The sequence below is a fragment of the Cuculus canorus genome, chromosome 1 (assembly GCF_017976375.1).
Source record: "Cuculus canorus isolate bCucCan1 chromosome 1, bCucCan1.pri, whole genome shotgun sequence".
Lineage (NCBI taxonomy): Eukaryota > Metazoa > Chordata > Aves > Cuculiformes > Cuculidae > Cuculus > Cuculus canorus.
The window spans coordinates 184,800,545-184,819,743 of record NC_071401.1 but is presented as its reverse complement, the minus strand read 5'-3'; the positions used below and the strand labels follow the sequence as shown (position 1 = coordinate 184,819,743).

Below are 19,199 nucleotides of genomic sequence, written 5' to 3'. Positions count from 1 at the left end.
TGGACATTAGGAAGCAATTCTTCACGATGAGGGTTGTGAGGCTCTGGAGCAGGTTGCCCATGGAAGTTGTGGATGCCCCATCCCTGGAAGTGTTTGAGAACAGGTTGGATGGGGCCTTGAGCAGCCTGGTCTAGTGGGAGGTGTCCCTGCCCATGGCAGGGGGGTCAGAACTAGATGATCTTTAGGGTCCTTTCCGACACAAACCATTCTTTGATTCTATGATTCTGTGATAACAGCATTTTCACACTGATGCTGGAACAAAAAAACCCATTTAAAGTATGTATATGGGTTGTCTGAGAAGTAAATGGGAGTGATATTCATTTGTAGTGCAAGGATCAGTGCTTCTGCACTCAGACAGAGGTACTGGTACTTCCCCGGTATGCCTTTGCGTCTGTGGTTTTAAAATCTATGCAAGGCTGTGTCTGACTGACTGCGAAGCTGGTGTGATTTTAGAAGCTGTGTGAAAAGTACACATGGCATTGCAAGCTCCTAATGACGTGGTGGTCTTATTTAAGACAACTCTGGATATTTAAGAGGAGGAATATTGAAGTAGTTAAAATTTTCCATTACCTTGTAATCAGGACTGACACTGACTGAGCACTGACATATTCATATTCACAGAACACTGGACAAAGTGAAGGTCAGGTCTGAATTTTCTCACTGGTCAAATTATAATCTTTGATGTTGTGTAATCTTAAATCTTTATACTTTCACACTCTATGTTATACAAGTGATTCATTAAGCTGTAATAGATGTTCCATGTTACTGAAGTATCTTCCTTTTGAAATTCAGAGATGCAAATTTATTCACAAACCTAAACTGGAGAGCTCATTTAGAATGTATATGTGCATGTAGCAGTATGTGTACTACAAGAAGAGAGTGTTCTTTTCAAAAGAGTTATAGGCTTGTAAATCACAGCGACATTTGCAGATATTAGATTTGTTCAGCTACATTAGCAACTGTTTTGAGCTTTTGGGATCAATGGGTTTATATGCAATAAAAGAATTCTATTTCCAGTTAATACAAAAGGAATCTTACAGATAGATCATTTATCTTAAACATTCGAAGAACGTTTAAATTAAATAATAAAATACAAAGATTTGCACTTAGGAAACTTTTTTTGTTAAGCAGCCATCTACTTTACAAACTATTTTTCTTTAATATTAGCTCTGGATTCCCCAAAGGAATGCTCAGGCCTTTAGAACTGCAGTTATGATAATGCACTCCAATTAGTGGCCAGCTGTGTAGCTGCATAATTATTATTGTAAGTCATTGCCATTTGTGGTGCTATCGTCTCCATTGTATCCTCAGCCAGTGGTCATAGACTGAGAAGTGCTGTTTAGTCACATGTGAAACAGAGGTCCTGTTACAGCCTTGATTGTCTTTGTTCCCTTTCTCTTTTCCTCTTTCATTTATGTTATTATTTTTGTGACAAGGGAGCATGCAGAACTTCATAATAATCAATATATAAGTTCATAGTAGATTTATTCAATGGCATGATGATGTTTTGTTCTCTAGCCTTCTTGACAAAAACTATTAGGCTAGTATTTGATTTTTCAGTTCTGATCACTATCAGCCACTGAAATGACATTTTCAAGGAGCTGCTTTTCCTCCTAAGGTTTCATTACAGAAGGGTAATTATTGTGCAAATAAAATTAGTGGATTTTTTTCTCACCCTGTGCTCTGCTAAAATCAATTTACGTTTAATCTCACAGTTGCTTTGTTGCCCAAGAGGTTGTACCAGAAGTGGCTTCTGCAATTCATCAGTCAGCCCTTGTTTTTAATATCTTGAATAATTCAACATAATTGGTAGATTCCATTAGCTCAATATTTATGCCTTTTTACCAGATAATTTATGAATACATGGAACAGAATAGACTCTAGTGTAGTAACAGATACGTTTTTCTAGCCCTTGCTTGCTGTTACTTTACCTTCTCTTTACCTCTCCCTCACCTACTTCCGTGTAGATCATCTCTCTCATACTAAAGCAGTTTAATTTGTTTAGCAGTTTAATCTTTGCTTCAGGACACTGCCAAGTGCTTTTTGTCAGTCCAAGTACTCTGTATCAGCTAGAACTCCCTGATGTATGTGTTTATTGACTCCTTCAGATATTTTCAGCAGGATTACAAGGCACAGATTCTTTCTGCAAAACCTCTTTTGGCTTTTTCCCAGTATAATACTTCATTATTGCTGTAATCTGAATTTATTCTTTGGAATCGTTCTTCCCACTCTTGGACTTCAAGTTTGCTTCACTGTAGTTCCTCAGACCTGTCTGTAATCCTTGAAAAAAACCCAACTGTGTCATGTTTCCCACCATACAGTATGGTGGTATGGAGATTTGTTCAACAATATTTTCCGTAGTTGCTACATATTTTATTAGTTAAAGCAGATCAGATCAATTTTTATTAAAATCATAATATATAGGTTAATGCATACATTCGGAGAACACAGGTATGGTATAAAAGTCTGTAAGATTAATAGTAATTGGAAAGTTAAAATGCAACAGTGATAATTTTCTTTGTGGTTATCACTGTAGAAACAGATGCACCACCAAATCTGTTTGAATAGATTTTTCTTATTATAGATAACACATTGACCAATGCTGTAGAAAATAAATACAGTACTTTAATATTTGAAATTGTATACCTACAGGTAAAAGCTGAAGATTTAAAAGATCTTCTTTGCATTGAAGGGCCTGCCTGTTTGAGTGTAGGTTCCCAGATATTTCCAGATCCAAAATAGGAACCTTTTTCCCAAATAATATTTTTATTATAGGACTGTTTTGGTGACAAACATAAACTAGTTCAGAACAATGAGTATGTCTACATGATCTTTCCTAGATGGATGCATGACTCTTTAACAAAGATTTTTACCATAGATTTTTAACAATAGACCTAAATTTACTCAATTCCAGCTTCTTATTGGTTAAATGTAGCATCAATCCAGTCAATGCAGCACTGAAACCAAAGGTTGGCAAGTAAGTCTGAGAACAGCTTTATCACAGTGCTGATACTTGGATTCGTGCCTAGAAATGTAGGCAGAGTCATCCCACACCTATCTTCAAAAAAATCTGAACAATGATTTATCTAATCCAACAGTGAACTTTCTTATAACATTTCATTCAGGACAGGTGTGTCAGGGGACACTAATGTACACACAATCAGAGTAAGCTGTCCATAGATGTGTTATAGACTCTGGCATGTAATGTAGGGCGTCCTACTATCAGTCCAACAGCTCAATATCATGTTCCCCCTCCCTCTTTTTTTCCTAGCTACTGTGTGTTTGTACCTCTTTGCTCAGTGCTTTAAGAACAAGCAAAACCAGGTGTTTCTCAGTAGCCCACTTCATTCTCCGCTCTCCTTTTCAATTGTTGTGTTTTGAACACTCATGGTAGTTGAAATCCTAATATGCATAAAGCAAATGTCAAGAAGGACAAACAAGAGGCATAAGATCAGAATGGCTGTCTGAGGCTAATTAGATTAGACATCCAGCTGTGTCTACTTTTTGGGTGGAAAACAGTTGAATACCAGTGGCTGGAAGGTGAGACAGATGGCTGTGCAAGATTGGTTAGGAGCAGAGGCACAATTTAGCTATTACTCAGTTATGATGTATTTTTACATCTTATTCTACAATAAATGAGTAATCTGCTTAAACGTATCCTTGGAAGAAGTGGCTACTGCCATTCTGGGTACTGCTAGGGGGCAAGGGATTAAAATATTGAAAATAAAATAAAACATTAATCATAAAATAGTAAAATAAAATTATAAAAAAGCTCAGTTTTTTAGCTCTAAATTCATATATGCAAACAAATCAAATTGGAATCTGTCATCCTTTCCTTTCAGGCAGTGCTAAAAATGCTACTCAAAGACTTGTAAACCAGATCAGTTCTTTCTGCTCTATTTTAATTTCTGCAGCTATTTTTCTATCAGTCTGGCAAATCAGACAATACTACATAATCCTGCCTTATGAGCATCTATTGAAGTGTGAAAATAACCAGCCTTTGCCTAGGAAGGAAAACGTGAGCAATTAGAAAGAACCATATCAGGCCAGGAAAGTGGTAGGCAGTCAGAGAACAGAGAAAAAGGAAAAAGAGTAGGAGGCAAAAAGTATTAGCAACCCTACAAGACTTGCATCAGTTACAGTGGGAGAAAGAGTCTATAACAACTTGAATATCTAATGTTGGCTCAAGTGACAGACTCAATCTACACTTAAATGTAGAAAATGGGAAAGCAAAATTAGCAAGCTGTAAACTAGGACTCAGTGAAAAGAAGTATTTATTCATGTTAAGCTCAAGGTACATTAATTTTGATCATTCTCAAGATTCCATCTTGCATTTTCTTTCTCTGAATATTTCAAATTAATTTTATTACAAAGGAAAACCTTTGCAAGGGAAGTTTTTTGACTATGTAGGTGTCAAACTTCAAGAACGAGGATGTGTTTAAATGCATTTCACTCAAGTATTTTCATCAGAAACTCAGCTATGAGAGTTATAAATAAAATGATAGACATCCTGATGTTTGATTATCTGAACCAGTTCAGGCTGAGCTTTTATAACTGGTATTTTGAGTAGAAAGACAGAAAGTAGATCACGTGAAGTTTGTTTATATGTTTCTGGAAGCTCTGTAGATCTTGAAACAAGTTGCTTTAATCAACAGTTAACAAATTAGACACTTATCTACACCACATGTTGTGCCATTAGGATCTACACAAAGGAAGGGCATTTATGATGCAAAGCATGACTCTGTACTGAATAGAGTTGCTGGAACTTGAGGTGTCCAGCAGTGATCCTTCTCACCTCTGAAGGTGTTTAGTTAGATGGTCATCTGATGAGTTTTGCTTCTGGCAAAATTTGTAACCGGTTTCTCCTGTTTTTACAAACTCTTCAATACATTCTCTTCTCTACCTTTCTCAACTTGAGAACTTCTAGATCACCTGTCTTTCCTCTTCCACCACGTGCATGGAAAGGACAGTAAGAATTTTGTGTCACTGACTGCTTTAAGCTTGCCACAAGAAAGTGCAGGACTAAGACTGATACAAGTGCCCCCTCACTGCCCCTTTCCAGGAGCAGCCTACAGGCAGCATCAGGCTGGTGAGAGCTCAAGTAGCATTTACCATGGTGGTTCCTCATTTTAAATATTAGATTGAGGATATACATATGAAAAAAAAAAGGTTTGTGTTTAATTATTAAGCAAGTAAATAAACTGTCCATACGTTTCTTACAGAAAAATCTTCAGTCTTCTCCTTCATCTTTAGTTTTGCCAGCTGTTGACTGTGAGGCTACCAGGTATCTTCTGAGCTTTCTTCAGGAGCTGGGAGTTGGGAAGTTAACAAATGTAACTAATCTTGATGTCTCTCAGCTGGAAGCAAATACATCTAAACCAAACTTCCTGATTGTTCAGCTACATCCACTTGCCAGGTAGGACCTTGTTACAAACAAAACTGACCCAAAGGTATGCACAACTTTTAAAGGTTTTTAAAATGTCACTTGTATTCAGGAAATTTAAAAATCAAAGTGGAAGCTTATAGGGTTAGCAAAGTAATTTTTCTTGCAAGGGTGAATTTGGTGTTTAAGTCCTCTGATGAGCTTATCAGGTGTAATAGGTGAATTATGTTGAGAAAATCTTTCAGGCATTCCTATTTAGTCTACCTCTTTATACGAGAACAAAAGGACAATTAATGAAACCAAATGGCAACACATTTTTGTAAGAAAAGCTGAATTATTTTATGCAACATATGATTAACCTGTAGAATTAATTGCCAGAAGGCATTCCAGGGGTCAAAAAATTGGAAGGATGAATAAACCCACAAATAAGCATACAAACAAACCTAGAGAAAATATGAATGAAGAGGCTGTTTTTCATCACTCTAAAAGGAAGAGGAGGGCCATAATTCTTCATGTTTCCAGGCCTATAACAAGTGTGATCTAAGAGAGGTAGAGAGAGACTGTCCCTCTAGGCAAATTTGGGCCTGATTGTTACTTGTATGGCTTTTAGAGTTCTGTGGACTGTCTGGTATGGAGCATTCCTGGCCACTGGGTATAATAAATCAACCTGATCTGGACCGGCAGCTTTCTTATCAGTTCAGCAGAAAGCAGTGCAGTACATACATAGTCATACTGACTACAAGTTTTGTCAATATATGCTTAGGAAATATAGGGCATGAGAATACTGTGTCCCTTTGTTTGGCTTCTCCTGCTCTTCCCTCTTCCTAGCCTGCTACTTGGGCTTTAGAACATGTTGGTGCATGTATTAATGTGTCCTATGGACATGCAATTATTGGTATCATGTCAGTGCACAAATAAAGACAGTACCCATTTTAAGGAGCTCACGTATATGTGTTAGACAAGGGGAAAGAAAATCTGAGGAGAGAATGGCCAAAATAGCATCAGTAGTGAGGCTTCTCTGCAGCTAAGGAGGTTTGAGGGGGTTGAGGAATCAGCTGAATATGTGGTCCTCATGCTACTAAGGGCTTTGCAGAATTAAAGAGTAATGAGAAGATGAGAGAGTGATGGGGGGACTGATGATAACAGTAATCCCTTTACTAGTCACTATCTTTGTACATTTCTGGTTCATGTTGTTCTTGTCTAGAAAAGACTTTCTGTTATTTTTCTCCCGCTCTTTTTGTAGCAGTTTAAATGAGATTTCCACCCTCGAAGCAATTGCTGAAAATGGTAAGCAATATGACCAAGATATAACTAACATTTCATCATTTAAGTCTGTGTTTTCACTTGAGCAGATTGTATTCTCTTGTTCCTCAGTATTAGTACTATTTAAAGGTTTTCTTCTCACCCCTCTATAGTTCTTATAAACTATCAATTAACACAATGTTGAAGTAATGAGTGGCTGATTTAAGATCCACCAAATCAGCTGCACAAAATTGAGAAGCTTTCCAAACCGTGTCTCAGGTCACTTTTTTCTTTGGAACATCAAATTTGACAGAGGACCTGTGGGATGATGAAAGAAAGGACTATACCAACTTTCCAGTTAGTGTCAAGTAGTTGTTATCAGGAAAAACATGTGTGGATCAGGGAAGATGTGGCAGTTGTATGGCCAAGTGCAGAATCTGCACTTCATATTTTGAGTCTTAGCTGTGCCCGAAAAGTGGGAGTGTGGGCTGAACTCCTCATCTTCTAATTTATTTGCCAAAGTAGCCACTCAATGCATTATTGAATAAAAATGGGAAATCACATCAGCAGGAAATTTTAATTTGAATGAAAGTTACTGAGCCACAGTTTGTTAAAATTATCCCACTGAAGGTCTGTGCAGCAGATGGGAGAGAATTGTAAAAGAGTCATTCCAAAAGTACAAGTAAGAATCCCAAACATCATCTTCCAAGTCACACAATCTGATCTGGGTGTCTAGGTACTGTGTGCAGCACAACCACAGTAATTTCCCAAATATTGCTGTCAGGAGACCTTTCAAGGTCAGAACTGCTTGCAAGGTCATGAGTTATTCCTGTATGTTAAGGAGTGACTGCTGCTAGATCCAACCTAGCTGAGCAAAAAAAATACTATTTGTCACATACCTGCAATGTGACAAGAAATTGTTAATCCGTAAATATTGCTTGTAGGGTTTTTTTCTTTCAGTATCAACAGTAAACCCATAGATAAACACTGAAGACCTGTAGCAAGCTGCCTAGAAGTTCACAAAGCCTCTTACATGTGTTACAGCAACTTCTTTCCTTTCCAGAGTAGAAGGTTTCAAAATCTGGTGTAATAATATGTCAGAGAAATCTCTCCTGCTGTTTTACTCACCGCAGATAGGAAGCTCTGTAAAACAGAGCAAATGGGCTCAGACTCTGCCCAAGGGAAATGTGCTGTTCTGAAATAGCTAGAGGCTGGAGTAAGTATGATTTTTTAGCATGTTATTAAAATGATGCTTATGAAATCCAGACTGGAATTCAGAATCCAATTTTGCTCATGTTTTAAAGGATTCAGACTTACCATTTCTTTTATGCTTCTTTTCAGTATTTCTTTCTTTCTTTTACTTGAGGTAGATTTTGACATTATTACTCATTTTTTGCGAGTTTTCCTAAACTTTTCTCTACTCAGGAGAAGGTCGCATTCCGTCATGTCAGTCTTCCCTGCTGGATCCAGCATTCCTCAAAACGTATGGCAAAGCTGCCTGTGAATCCATATGCATAAGATGAGGCTCTTCAATTGCTATTGCATGTATTCTTTTTTCCACTCTGATTCTCAGTGCATTCCTCTTTCCACTCTTTCTCTTCTTTTGCATTCCCTCTGTCTCATCTTGCTCTTTTCTGTTCTGTATCTGTTGTTAATAGCTTATAATCATCCTTTCTTCTCACTTTTCTCCCTCCAGAACATTTCTTCTCAGTTCATTTCTTCTGTCCCTTCCATCCATGTGCAAAATCACACAAAGACTTTAAGGTAGATTAGAAATTATAAATAGCACTAATCCTGCACTCCCTGGCAAAATTCAGAAGATGAGTCTTCAATGAGTTAGAAAGGTTTAATCCTTCCACCAAGGCACAGGGGCAGGCAGCTGTGCTAATTGGAAACTGTTATGTAAGGCAAACTGCTTTATATTGGTAGATCTATGTACTGTTTCCTCAATTCATGCTGTTTAAAAACAAACAAAAAAAACTTCAGTCGAACCACTCTAAAATCACTCTAACATCAATATCCCCATCTGGAAATTTGTCTTGTTCCATTAAAGAAAAAGCCTATATGACTACTGTTCCCACCTAGGCATATGATTTAGGTGCTTTAAAACGTGGTAGAAAATCTGAACCCTTTTGCTTGGAGAGTATGCAGATACTTCATAAGCACGGTAAAGTTTTGTCACAGGCAAAGAAAGATCTATATCAACTCAGTTGTCGTGTGGTCACAGCATCTTCTCTGGATGGAGGAATTGCCTCTAGAATCTTCCCACAGGCGAGAGTTATAGATGTTTCTGGTAACTATAGTTACATATATCTCCTTACTGAAGTGAAATGCAAATAATGTGTTATTTCAGAAAGCATTGGTTGCTTTAATGAAAGAAAAAACAAAGACAGTCTATGCATTTTTCTACATATTATTTTTTCTTCTACAAATTTTAGCTGAGGCTGCTGAGTATTTCCAGTGAGTTACACTCTTCAATGCAAAATCTACATTATGTAATGCCTTGGACCTCCACACACAATATAATTAAACTATTAGTACATAAGAAGTTGCTTTTCTGATTAAGTCTGTTTCTTATAGCAGATCTTTTTAGTAATAATTTTTTACAAGGAAAGTTTACATAGCTGTAATTCTTGACTGATATGAGGAAATCTGTTTGTTTAAAACACTGCAGGAAAAACAATGCTTGCATTTTTACAAAAGCTAAACACTTTACTCAGCCAGGAGACCATAAATACTGTAAAGAGAAGAGGTTAAAAATATAATTATATAACCTCTGCTTCCAGTACATGAAAATTAAGTGTGGTTTCTGTAAAATATAACCTCAAAATCTGAGAGCCCTGTACGTCCCAGCTATAAAATATCCATTCACCAGATTAATACATGGATGAGAAGTGGTAAGGCAATGAAACAGTAAATGTTTTTCTGCTTGCTTGTTTCTGTGTTAGTCCCAATACACTAATAATGGTTCTTAATTCACAACTGTTATGTTCACTGCCACAGACAAATGTTAATATCTGTGCACACAGCTTGGAAATATATATCAGTTTTAAGTCTGTGTCGTAACTTCCTGTGGTTTCAGGAAAAAATGAGAATCTTCTGTAGAGGCACATTTGCAAGGTCCTCTCTTCCTTACTTGACTTTTCCTTCCTTTTTCAGAAATATTTCACTGTATTACTCCTTCACTTTAATAAAAAAAATTTTAGCAGCAGAATTTTCCATATCCTGTTGAGGGTACAGAATCAGGCTTTAAACCTACCAAAGCAAAAAAGAATATTGCTGCTAATATTATGTATATCATGCCCCAAACTAATCATTGTGCTTTGAGTGTTGTTTCTAACTGATTGTTTCTGTGTACTTTGTAATTCACATAATAATACTGCTTAAGGTTTATTATTTATTAACTAGTCATTTGACTAAGAGTATATGCGTCCTACTCTCATCTCATGATTTCTTTTGCTCTTGCTTTTAATTGTGCAAAGTTCAGCTTTTTCAGTATTGCTTCTACAGTATTTACTTTTTAGTTTTCGAAATAACCCCTTTTTCTGAACTGTTGTAATGTATTTGTTTTGTATCATGTCACTGAAGTTATGTATTTTTCAAGACACTGAATATGTCTTATCCCATTTTTACCCACTGACATATAAAGGGTACAAGCACCTAAATTGCTAAATAAACTAAATAAGCTTAAACATCTAGCTCATTACTTCTCCAACTACTGTAGGATTTTAGCTTTCTCAGTTTACAGAATTCATTAAATTATACACATTTCTATTTATAGACAAAATAATTGGAAGACTGACCATGGATCTGCAGGAACGAGGGATTCATTTTTCAGTAATTTATACTGCAGTGAGACCTTCAAGGGTGAGTAATCTACAGTGCCTAGAATTGCCAGATTTTGGGCATCTAACAACTTAATGTTTATGGAGGAATGCTGTAGATACATTCCAAAATTCACAAGCAAGTGAACTTTATTATATAAGGTTTTGACCAGGAATGATTACATCAATTTTCATTTGCAGTAGCTATATCACATAACTATTGATGTTTTACTGTTCTAGGAGACCACAAATCTGCTGTTGTCTTTAGAACTTATTACTATTTTTAAGGACTGTAAGTTTAGATTTTCTTCCCATTTAACTCTAATGGTTTTACAGTAAGTTTTGCGTGAAGCCTTATCAAACTTTTTAGTGTGACTGGTCAGTAAAGACCAAGTATTGCTAATTAACTGAAGGCTACTAATGCATCCATTCTGAAATTATCTGGTTTCATTCCTTCTTGTCAACACTCGGTATTTACAACTGAAAGGTAAAGTTTTCACCCTTGCTGATACTCAGAATATTATATATAGATCACATTGTATTAAGTTAGTAGTAAGAAGCACTGCATAGTAGTTTTTTATGCAGAATTACCTGCTTTGTATAACATACAGGTTGTAATCAAGAAATATTCAAACTGTAATTTTAATGTGATTAAATGGAGCAGTCGTGCCTTGAGGAAAACAATAGAGTTCCCACTAAGAAGAGAGGCATATGAGGGATGGGCTGTATCCTAAAGTCAACAACTTTGAAAGAAACATATATCTACCTATTACAGTGGTAACACATCTGAGCTTCTAATATGATTCTTAGTTTGAATTTTAATTCAAACTCAAAATAATATCATTTGCGAATATGAAAGTTATAATTGCCTTTGTTTAGGCAACAGGGAAGTTATTAGTGGGATTATCTAGATCTAGGGTGAGCACCACAGTCAGGTTCTTGAGAAGCTGGAGGGTTTCAGGAGGGAACACTAAGAAAAAATCACAACTGTTTTTAATGCAAGAACAACACCTTGAAAACCTGTTTAAAATGTGTATGGAGTGAAGTCTATTTGGCTTATCCAACAGAAGAGTACAAGGCAACTTGACTGCACTTCATAAATATTCTTTAAGCAAAAAGTGGATTAGCCCTGCAAAGCTGTTCTGTGTTCTATCAGAAATAATCTGGGTTCTTGCAGGGAGGTGGAACCTTGAACCTCCGGCTATCCAACAGGACAATCAGAGTAGTCCCTTCAAATTCTAGGAAAAAGGCCAGTTATACTGAAGAAAGACAAGAACCTTCTTCAATAATCCACCATGTGAAATTCATTTCCAGAGGCTGGGTTTTGAAAAGCAGCATCGGGAAGCTCACATTGATATTCTCTGTACTGTATATTTCCTATGGTAAAGGAGGCCATGAGTTCAAGACTTTTGATCTGCCTTTTTTTGTAAACAATGCATTATTTTTTTAAACAAACATCCCTCTCCCCCCCATTATTTATTTAGTTATTGCAGTTTTAACTGCTTGAAATCAAAGGGACATGAACATCTTTAGCTGCATATTGCATTTAGAACAATTGGAATGAAAAGTATTTTTAATTAATGAAAAAATTGGTGTCAAGAGAAGGAATTTTTCAAGCAGTTTTAAGAGGTTTTGAATTTTAAATCTATGCATATTTCAGCAGGTTTTCTAAATTAAAGTAACTTAGTTTGAGCAACTGGAGCACTTTTAAATAATTAAAGCAATGTATTTTAAGACATTCTGCATTTTTAAAAAGTAAGCAATTTAAACTTTTCTTAATTCTTTAAATTCAATGCCATATAAAAGCTATTTGAAACATTCCCTGCCAATAACTTTATTTCAGCACGTTCAAGGTTATCAGCTTCTGTACAGAGGTAGAAAAGGCAAAATGGAAAGTACCTTTGAGGCCAGTGCATTTGCATGTAACTTCTTCTTAGTATGTATTGCAAATCTTCAGCTGTCCTTGAATTACAGATGACGTGAACTGTTTTGTAACCTTAAGCTGAAGGACTAACTCCCTTTGCTTAAACTATAAGGAGTATATTCCATCATCTAGAAGGTACAAGGTCATTCTCCAGTGATAACCAAGAGGACTATAAATGAGGAGTAAATGCCTTTGATCATATGGGAAAAGATTTTACAATATTTAGTTCATTTGTAAATCAAAAGAAATCATTTAGTTTGAAAGATTTCCATTTACTTATTTGTCTTGCTGATGAAGGAAAAGAGCTTTAAGCCTGACACTTCCTAATCAGGTAAATGAATTTTATGCAATGAAGATCCCAAATACTGGGACTGTGAGTATCTTCTCTCCCTATAGCTCTACCTCTTTGCTTTTGGGCAATTGATGTCTTCATAGTATCATCTTGTTATATTCATTCTTCTATTGCCCCAAGCGGAGAAAAATAAATGTGAGAAATGTGTATATTGGAAAAGATTCCAGGCAGGAGTTGGCTTCACAGAAAGTGAATTAATGAGACAGAAAGCAAAACTCCCCTGTGACTGAGTCTGTTTTCTGATTTGATGAGCAAAAGCTGCTTAGTTTAGTCAGTGCAGCCACAGAACCCTTTGGGCTGTCGTAGTTACCAGTTAGTAACTCTTGTGCACAGTAAGGATTGATTTAGGTTAGTGTCTTGTTCTGTTCTCGTTTCAGAATTTGAAGCTGTAGGGACAGAATTAAGACTCTGAAACAGAGGCTGTTTAGTGACCTGCATGAAATCGTTTCACTAAGCAGTTGATGACTCTTTTGGATATCCCATCATGTCATAAAAGAGCTGCCTTCTTCCAACAAGGCAACAGCCACATCTTGTGGCTCTTGTTCCAAGATGATTTGCCTTCAAGGTCTGACTGAATTGGGCTGAGAGAGTGATTTGTATCACATAATTCTGGGCAAGTGAAGTGTAAAGGTCAGCATCTGAAGTCATTCACCAGGGTTCTCTCTCACCAGTCTCAAAGACTTCCTTCTGACACATTTTGTAGGGGACTACTGCAGGATGAGGTGAAATTGACCTTTCATAATCTGCTTTGTCTCTGACAATTGTAAAGGCGATTCTCATGCTTAGGTCAGATCTCAACATATACCTTTAGTCAGACAACTCTCGCGCAACTTTTCCCATCCTCTTATCCATTAAAAACTAGAAACGCCCCAAGAATTGAGGAATCTCCTGCCAAAACTTTTTTCCCCTTGAAAGTCATTTGATAGCTAATTTTTCTTCAGAAGAATCAAACAACTCTGCAATCCTCATTCCTCTCTTGCAACAGGAGTTCTCATGAATATGTGAATTTTCATGTTCTTGGGAACTATGACCAAAGTTGCCCCTCTTGCTTTTGCTTGCTGCTAATTAGGTTTTTTGGCTTGTGGTTGTAATGCATAATTTTGCCTGTGCTGCTGTAATCAGAGAGGTTAACAAGGCTGCAGTGGCTGAAAGATAGATATGACTCAAATCACAAATCTCATCATGTTTCCCATCCTTCACAGCCTCATAGTGTCACATTTTCACAAGTTTACTTCTGAATCTTCTGTAAGAAGGTTTTGTAGTTGTTATCTCTTCCCAGTTAGATTGAATGCTGAGGAACCACATATTGCCAAAAGGAGATTTATGGCGACTTCCCAGCTGATACACATTTTGCTGACTACACTTTTTACAAATGTATTTTGAAGTGCTGCTTAAACTTTCCCTACTGCCTCCACGTTTTCAGAGAGTTTCAGCTACTGTGGGTTTTCGACTTGATTCTACCAGCTGTCTGCTCTAGCTGGTTGAGTGTGTTGAGTCTTTGATCCCACTCAGAGCCAAGCAACGTGAGTTATTGGAGCTTTGTTCAGCTCTAAGTAACATGGGATTCTGCAGCACAAGAGGTTGCATTTGACTCAAGTGTTTCTTGAAGATCCTCAGGTTCTATTGATGTGCAACCTAGATGAAAAGCGTATGATAAGGTTTATCTTCTTTGACAAGTGCTTATAGTTGCATTTTCTTTTTTTCTGCCTTCTACCTAGTGCATTTTTGAAAAATGCATTACACTTTTCCGTGCTGCACCTTCCACTTATATCCAGCTCTTCACTTTTCTGTTGACTATTCAGTTCACCACTCTGAGGAAGCTAAACTCTACAACAGCCACCCCACTGACTTCACAGCTTCTGGTTAATAGAATGCTTTTAACCCTTTGATACCCTTTGACCAGGGAGAATATTCAGTCCTTATTGGATGCAAAGGGAAAAACTGTGACAAAGGATGGAGACAAGACTGAGGTACTTAATGCCTTCTTTACCTCAGTCTTTAATAGTAAGGGAAATTGTTCCCTGTGTGTACATCCCCAGGAGTTAGAGGAGCAGAACAAAGCTCCCATGTTCGAAGAGGAGGTGGTTAGAGACTTGCTTGGCCTATTAGACACTCACAAGTGTATGGGGCTGGATGGGATCCACCCAAGAGTATTGAGGGAGCTGGCAGACGTGCTTGCCCAACCTCTTTCCACCATCTTCCAGTAGTCCTGGCTGACTGGGGAAGTTCCACTTGACTGGCTGGTGTTATACCCATCTTCAAGAAGGGTTGTAGGGAGGATCCAGGAAACTACAGGCCTGTCAGTCTGACCTCAGTGCTGGGCAAGGTCGTGGAACAGGTGATCTTGAGTGCTATCATAAAGCACATGCAAGAGAACCAGGTGATCAGGCCAAGTCAACATGGGTTCATGAAAGGCAGATCTTGCCAAACTAACCTGATCTATGAGAAAGTGACACCCTTACTGGATGAGGGAAAGGCTGTGGATGTGGTCTTCTTTGGACTTCAGTAAAGCCTTTGACACAGTTTCTCACAGCATTCTGCTTCAGAAACTGTCAGTCTCTGGCCTGGACAGGCGCACACTCTCCTGGGTGGAAAACTGGTTGGATGGCCGGGCCCAGAGAGTGGTGGGAAATGGAGTTAATTCCAGCTGGAGGCCGGTCGCAATTGGTGTCCCCCAGGGCTCAGTACTGGGTCCAGCCCTCTTCAGTGTCTTTATCAATGACCTGGATGAAGGGATTGAATATACCCTTAGCAAGTTTGCAGATGACACTAAGCTGGGTGGAAGTGTGGATCTGCTGGAGGGTAGGGAGGCTCTGCAAAGGGATCTGAACAGGCTGGACCGCTGGGCTGAGACCAGTGGCATGAGGTTTAACAAGGCCAAATGCACTTGGGGCACAAAAACCCTGTGCAGTGCTACAGACTAGGAGAAGTCTGGCTAGAAAGCTGCCTGATGGAGAAGGACCTGGGGGTGTTAGTTGACAGCCGACTGAACATGAGCCAGCAGTGTGCCCAAGTGGCCAAGAAGGCCAATGGAATCTCGGCTTGTATCAGAAATGGTGTGACCAGCAGGTCCCAGAGGGTATTCTCCCTCTGTACTTGGCACTGGTGAGACCGCACCTTGAATTCTCTGTTCAGTTCTGGGCCCCTCACCACAAGAAGGATGTTGAGGCTCTGGAGCATGTCCAGAGAAGAGCAATGAAGCTGGTGAAGGGGCTGGAGAACAAGTCTTATGAGGAGCGGCTGAGAGAGCTGGGGTTGTTTAGCCTGGAGGAGGCTGAGGGGAGACCTTATTGCTTTCTACAACTACCTGAAAGGAGGTTGTGGAGAGGAGGGAGCTGGCCTCTTCTCCCAAGTGACAGGGGACAGGACAAGGGGGAATGGCCTCAAGCTGCACCAGGGAAGGTGCAGGCTGGACATCAGGAAAAGAATTTTCACAGAAAGGGTCATTGGGCACTGGAATAGGCTGCCCAGGGAGGGGATTGCATCACCATCCCTGGAGGTATTTGAAAGATGAGTAAATGAGGTGCTGAGGGACGTGGTTCAGTGGTTGACAGGAATGGTTAGACTTGATGATTCAAGGGGTCTTTTCCAACCTAGTGATTCTATGATGATTCTATGATTCTGTATACTCACACATTATATAATGGGAGCTTTCTGATGAGCCAAATATTAGGAAAATGCTTATAATGCCACTTACAACAGTTGCAGGTGTTGCATGGTGGATGTCTTCATGCATCCTTGAATGCAGGAATTGCCTTACTCATTTAGTTTTGTAGTTTTTATGTTTGAAGGAGCAATTATAGTTTGACATAGTACAACAAAGCATCAGAGCTTCCGACCTAAAGGAAGAACTCACAGAAATTCCTCATACTTTAGTCCTCTCCCCACTTAAACAATTCCATTATAATAAAAAATAAACTTTAACTTGTAGATGAAGAATATGCACTTAATTATTTCCTAGCTAACTCAGGGTTTTTTTTCACTTAATAGAGGTAGATTTTTTTTTAAAATAATTACAAAGGAACTGCTTAAGGCTGGTTGAAGCCAGTTAGGTGTCACTCTAGAGGAAAAAAAAAATGAACATTTAGTCAAACTACCTTGGAAATTGAATGCTAACAATGTGAGAAGTGCCTGTAAGCAATTCTGTATGATTCTTCTATGTGTTAGAGAGGAATTCAGAGAAATAATGAAAACTAGTGTTTTACCTTTAACCCTAGACTTTGCACTAGGGCATTAAGATTCACTTTAAACATTTTTGCAACTTTAGCTTTCCTTTTTTTATGTTTATATATATGCTTATTAACTTCATTGGGAAATGAAGGGCAGCATGGAACTAAACTATTATTCTACTCTGAGCGGAATAATTTTTTTTATTGCCACTTGCTAACTAACTTGTTAAGGCATAGACAAAGCCTGAACAGGCATTCCATATATGTCAAACTAGAAAGTTGTATTTATTTTGCATTTAAAACTAAAGACCAGAAAATATGAAGTGGAGAAGGAGTGGTGGAGAAGGACACAGGTGAGGATGAATTATGTCTCAGGGAAAAAATAGAAATGGCTACAAACCAGATATAAAAATTGCAATGAATACTCTTAAAAATAATCATATATAGGGAGAGGGCATAAACATAATAGTTCAAATAAAAAGTAAGGTATAAGGCTAAAATATGATAGAATAAATCATATAAGGCTAAAATATGATAGAATAAATCAAATGTGTAACTGTAAACATGCATATTGACATTGCATTTTTATAGGCATGCTAAAAACTTTCTGGAAAGAAAATGCCAAGGTAAAAAATTTATCAGAGTGACAGAATAGATCTGTAAAGGACTGCTGTTGTATCTTAAAGGAAGCCTGGATTCAAGGAAACAAAGATAGGTGTTCTGATAATTCTAGAGTCTTATTCCAGGAATATGTTCTTTGAAGACTGATGCTGAACATAGCAATCAAGTGATAGGACTTTAACCCAAATATCAAAATGATCCATGTATTTGTGATTCAGTGAATCACAGGCTAAGCTCCACTTATTATGTTGATGGATACTGTAGATTGAATGCACACTGTTCAAACACAACATATTAAAAGCTGCAAATATGTAAAAAAGCATTTTTGAAAGACTGCTTCTTTCCCATCTCCTTCCTGCATAGAAACATCCCAATCTGTGTCATAATTTAACAAGAGCGAAAGATGTGAGGCTATTAAAAGTAATAAAGCCATGCTCCAAACCACAAAGTTCTGTATGCCTGCAGAAAATTAAAAGGAATACAAATTCTTGCAGTGTTAGTGCAAAATCATATGGCAGACTTATATAACATGTATGTATATATAAAAATTATAAATGAGCATAGTCTTAATCTCAGAGGAGCAGGAACTGGCAAGTATGACACCGGGTTTGAAAAGAGGCTCCATATTTCTGGAGAAATACAACCAGGAAACCTACCTTCTGTACCGACAAAGCTGCTTGGAATTAAAGTAGTAGATATATGGATATATGAAGAAAATAGAATATGAACTCGGTGTTCTCTGAGAGGCATAAAATATGCAGCTAAAGTGATCCTGTTGTTATAATAAGAAAGGTAAAAAAAATGAAATTACTTTGGGGCAAAAATACAAAATTTAAAGGTAAGAAACAAAAATAAAGTACTGGTGTTTGCAGTGGAGAGTGCTAGTGGGATTCCATGGGGATTGATGTTAATAACTGTGCTGTTCAACAGAGTCATTGTTAGTGTGGAAAGGCGGTTGAAATCCCAAGGTGCTAAAGTCTGCTGATGTACTGACAAGCTGGGGAAACCACTTACAGCACTGCATTCCCAGGTGATAAAATGACTGCTGAAATCCAGTGTAAAGGAAAGTAACACAAAAGGAAAACCTTAAATACACGTCACAATGCAGCGAGTGTCTGCTGTTTCTCAGAAAGGAGGTTACAATATGACTGTGGGTAGATCTCTTGGAACGTCCCAGCCGTCAGCAGTGGAATGAATAGTGAACAGAGTTTTACCAATTATTTGGAAAAGAGGAGGGCAAGGCAGCAAGTGTTGATTAGTTCACTAAGGCCTTGGTGAATGCAAGTCTGCCAGTGGGATAGTATGTGCGAGTCTGGATTCTGGTCACCCCATCTCCAAAGGGGTACAGTAGATCAAGTTTAAAATATTTTAGCTACGAAAAGTGACAATTCAAGAGGGAAATAGTAAATAAAACCAACAATAACATGGGCAGGCTAAAGAGCAAATAGTTACTCATTTTCTCTGGACAGTATTCACAATTATCACTACTCACAGACCATAATGCAGGAATTCAGGAATATCGAATTCCTTTAAAGAAACCAAATAAACTATTTTGGGGTGCCAAAAGTACATAGATATCAGTGATTTGGTGAAATACTGGAAGAAATAAAGGAAGGTTGGAAGGAAGATCTTATTACACATGTTTATTTGAATGCAACCTTTAGTTCTCAGTGTTTCTAACCCA

General features: G+C 37.8%; 1 protein-coding gene across 1 annotated transcript in view; it reads left to right on the top strand.

Annotated features, from left to right (window-relative positions):
- Window positions 1-19,199, top strand: part of LOC104061618 (V-type proton ATPase subunit S1) — a 51,329-nt gene that overhangs the window by 9,624 nt on the left and 22,506 nt on the right. Inside the window, exons 4-6 of the mRNA XM_009563574.2 lie at window positions 5,223-5,416; window positions 6,627-6,670; window positions 10,407-10,492. Of these exons, the coding sequence (XP_009561869.2) occupies window positions 5,223-5,416; window positions 6,627-6,670; window positions 10,407-10,492 (324 nt within the window). The remainder of the gene's footprint in view (window positions 1-5,222; window positions 5,417-6,626; window positions 6,671-10,406; window positions 10,493-19,199) is intronic.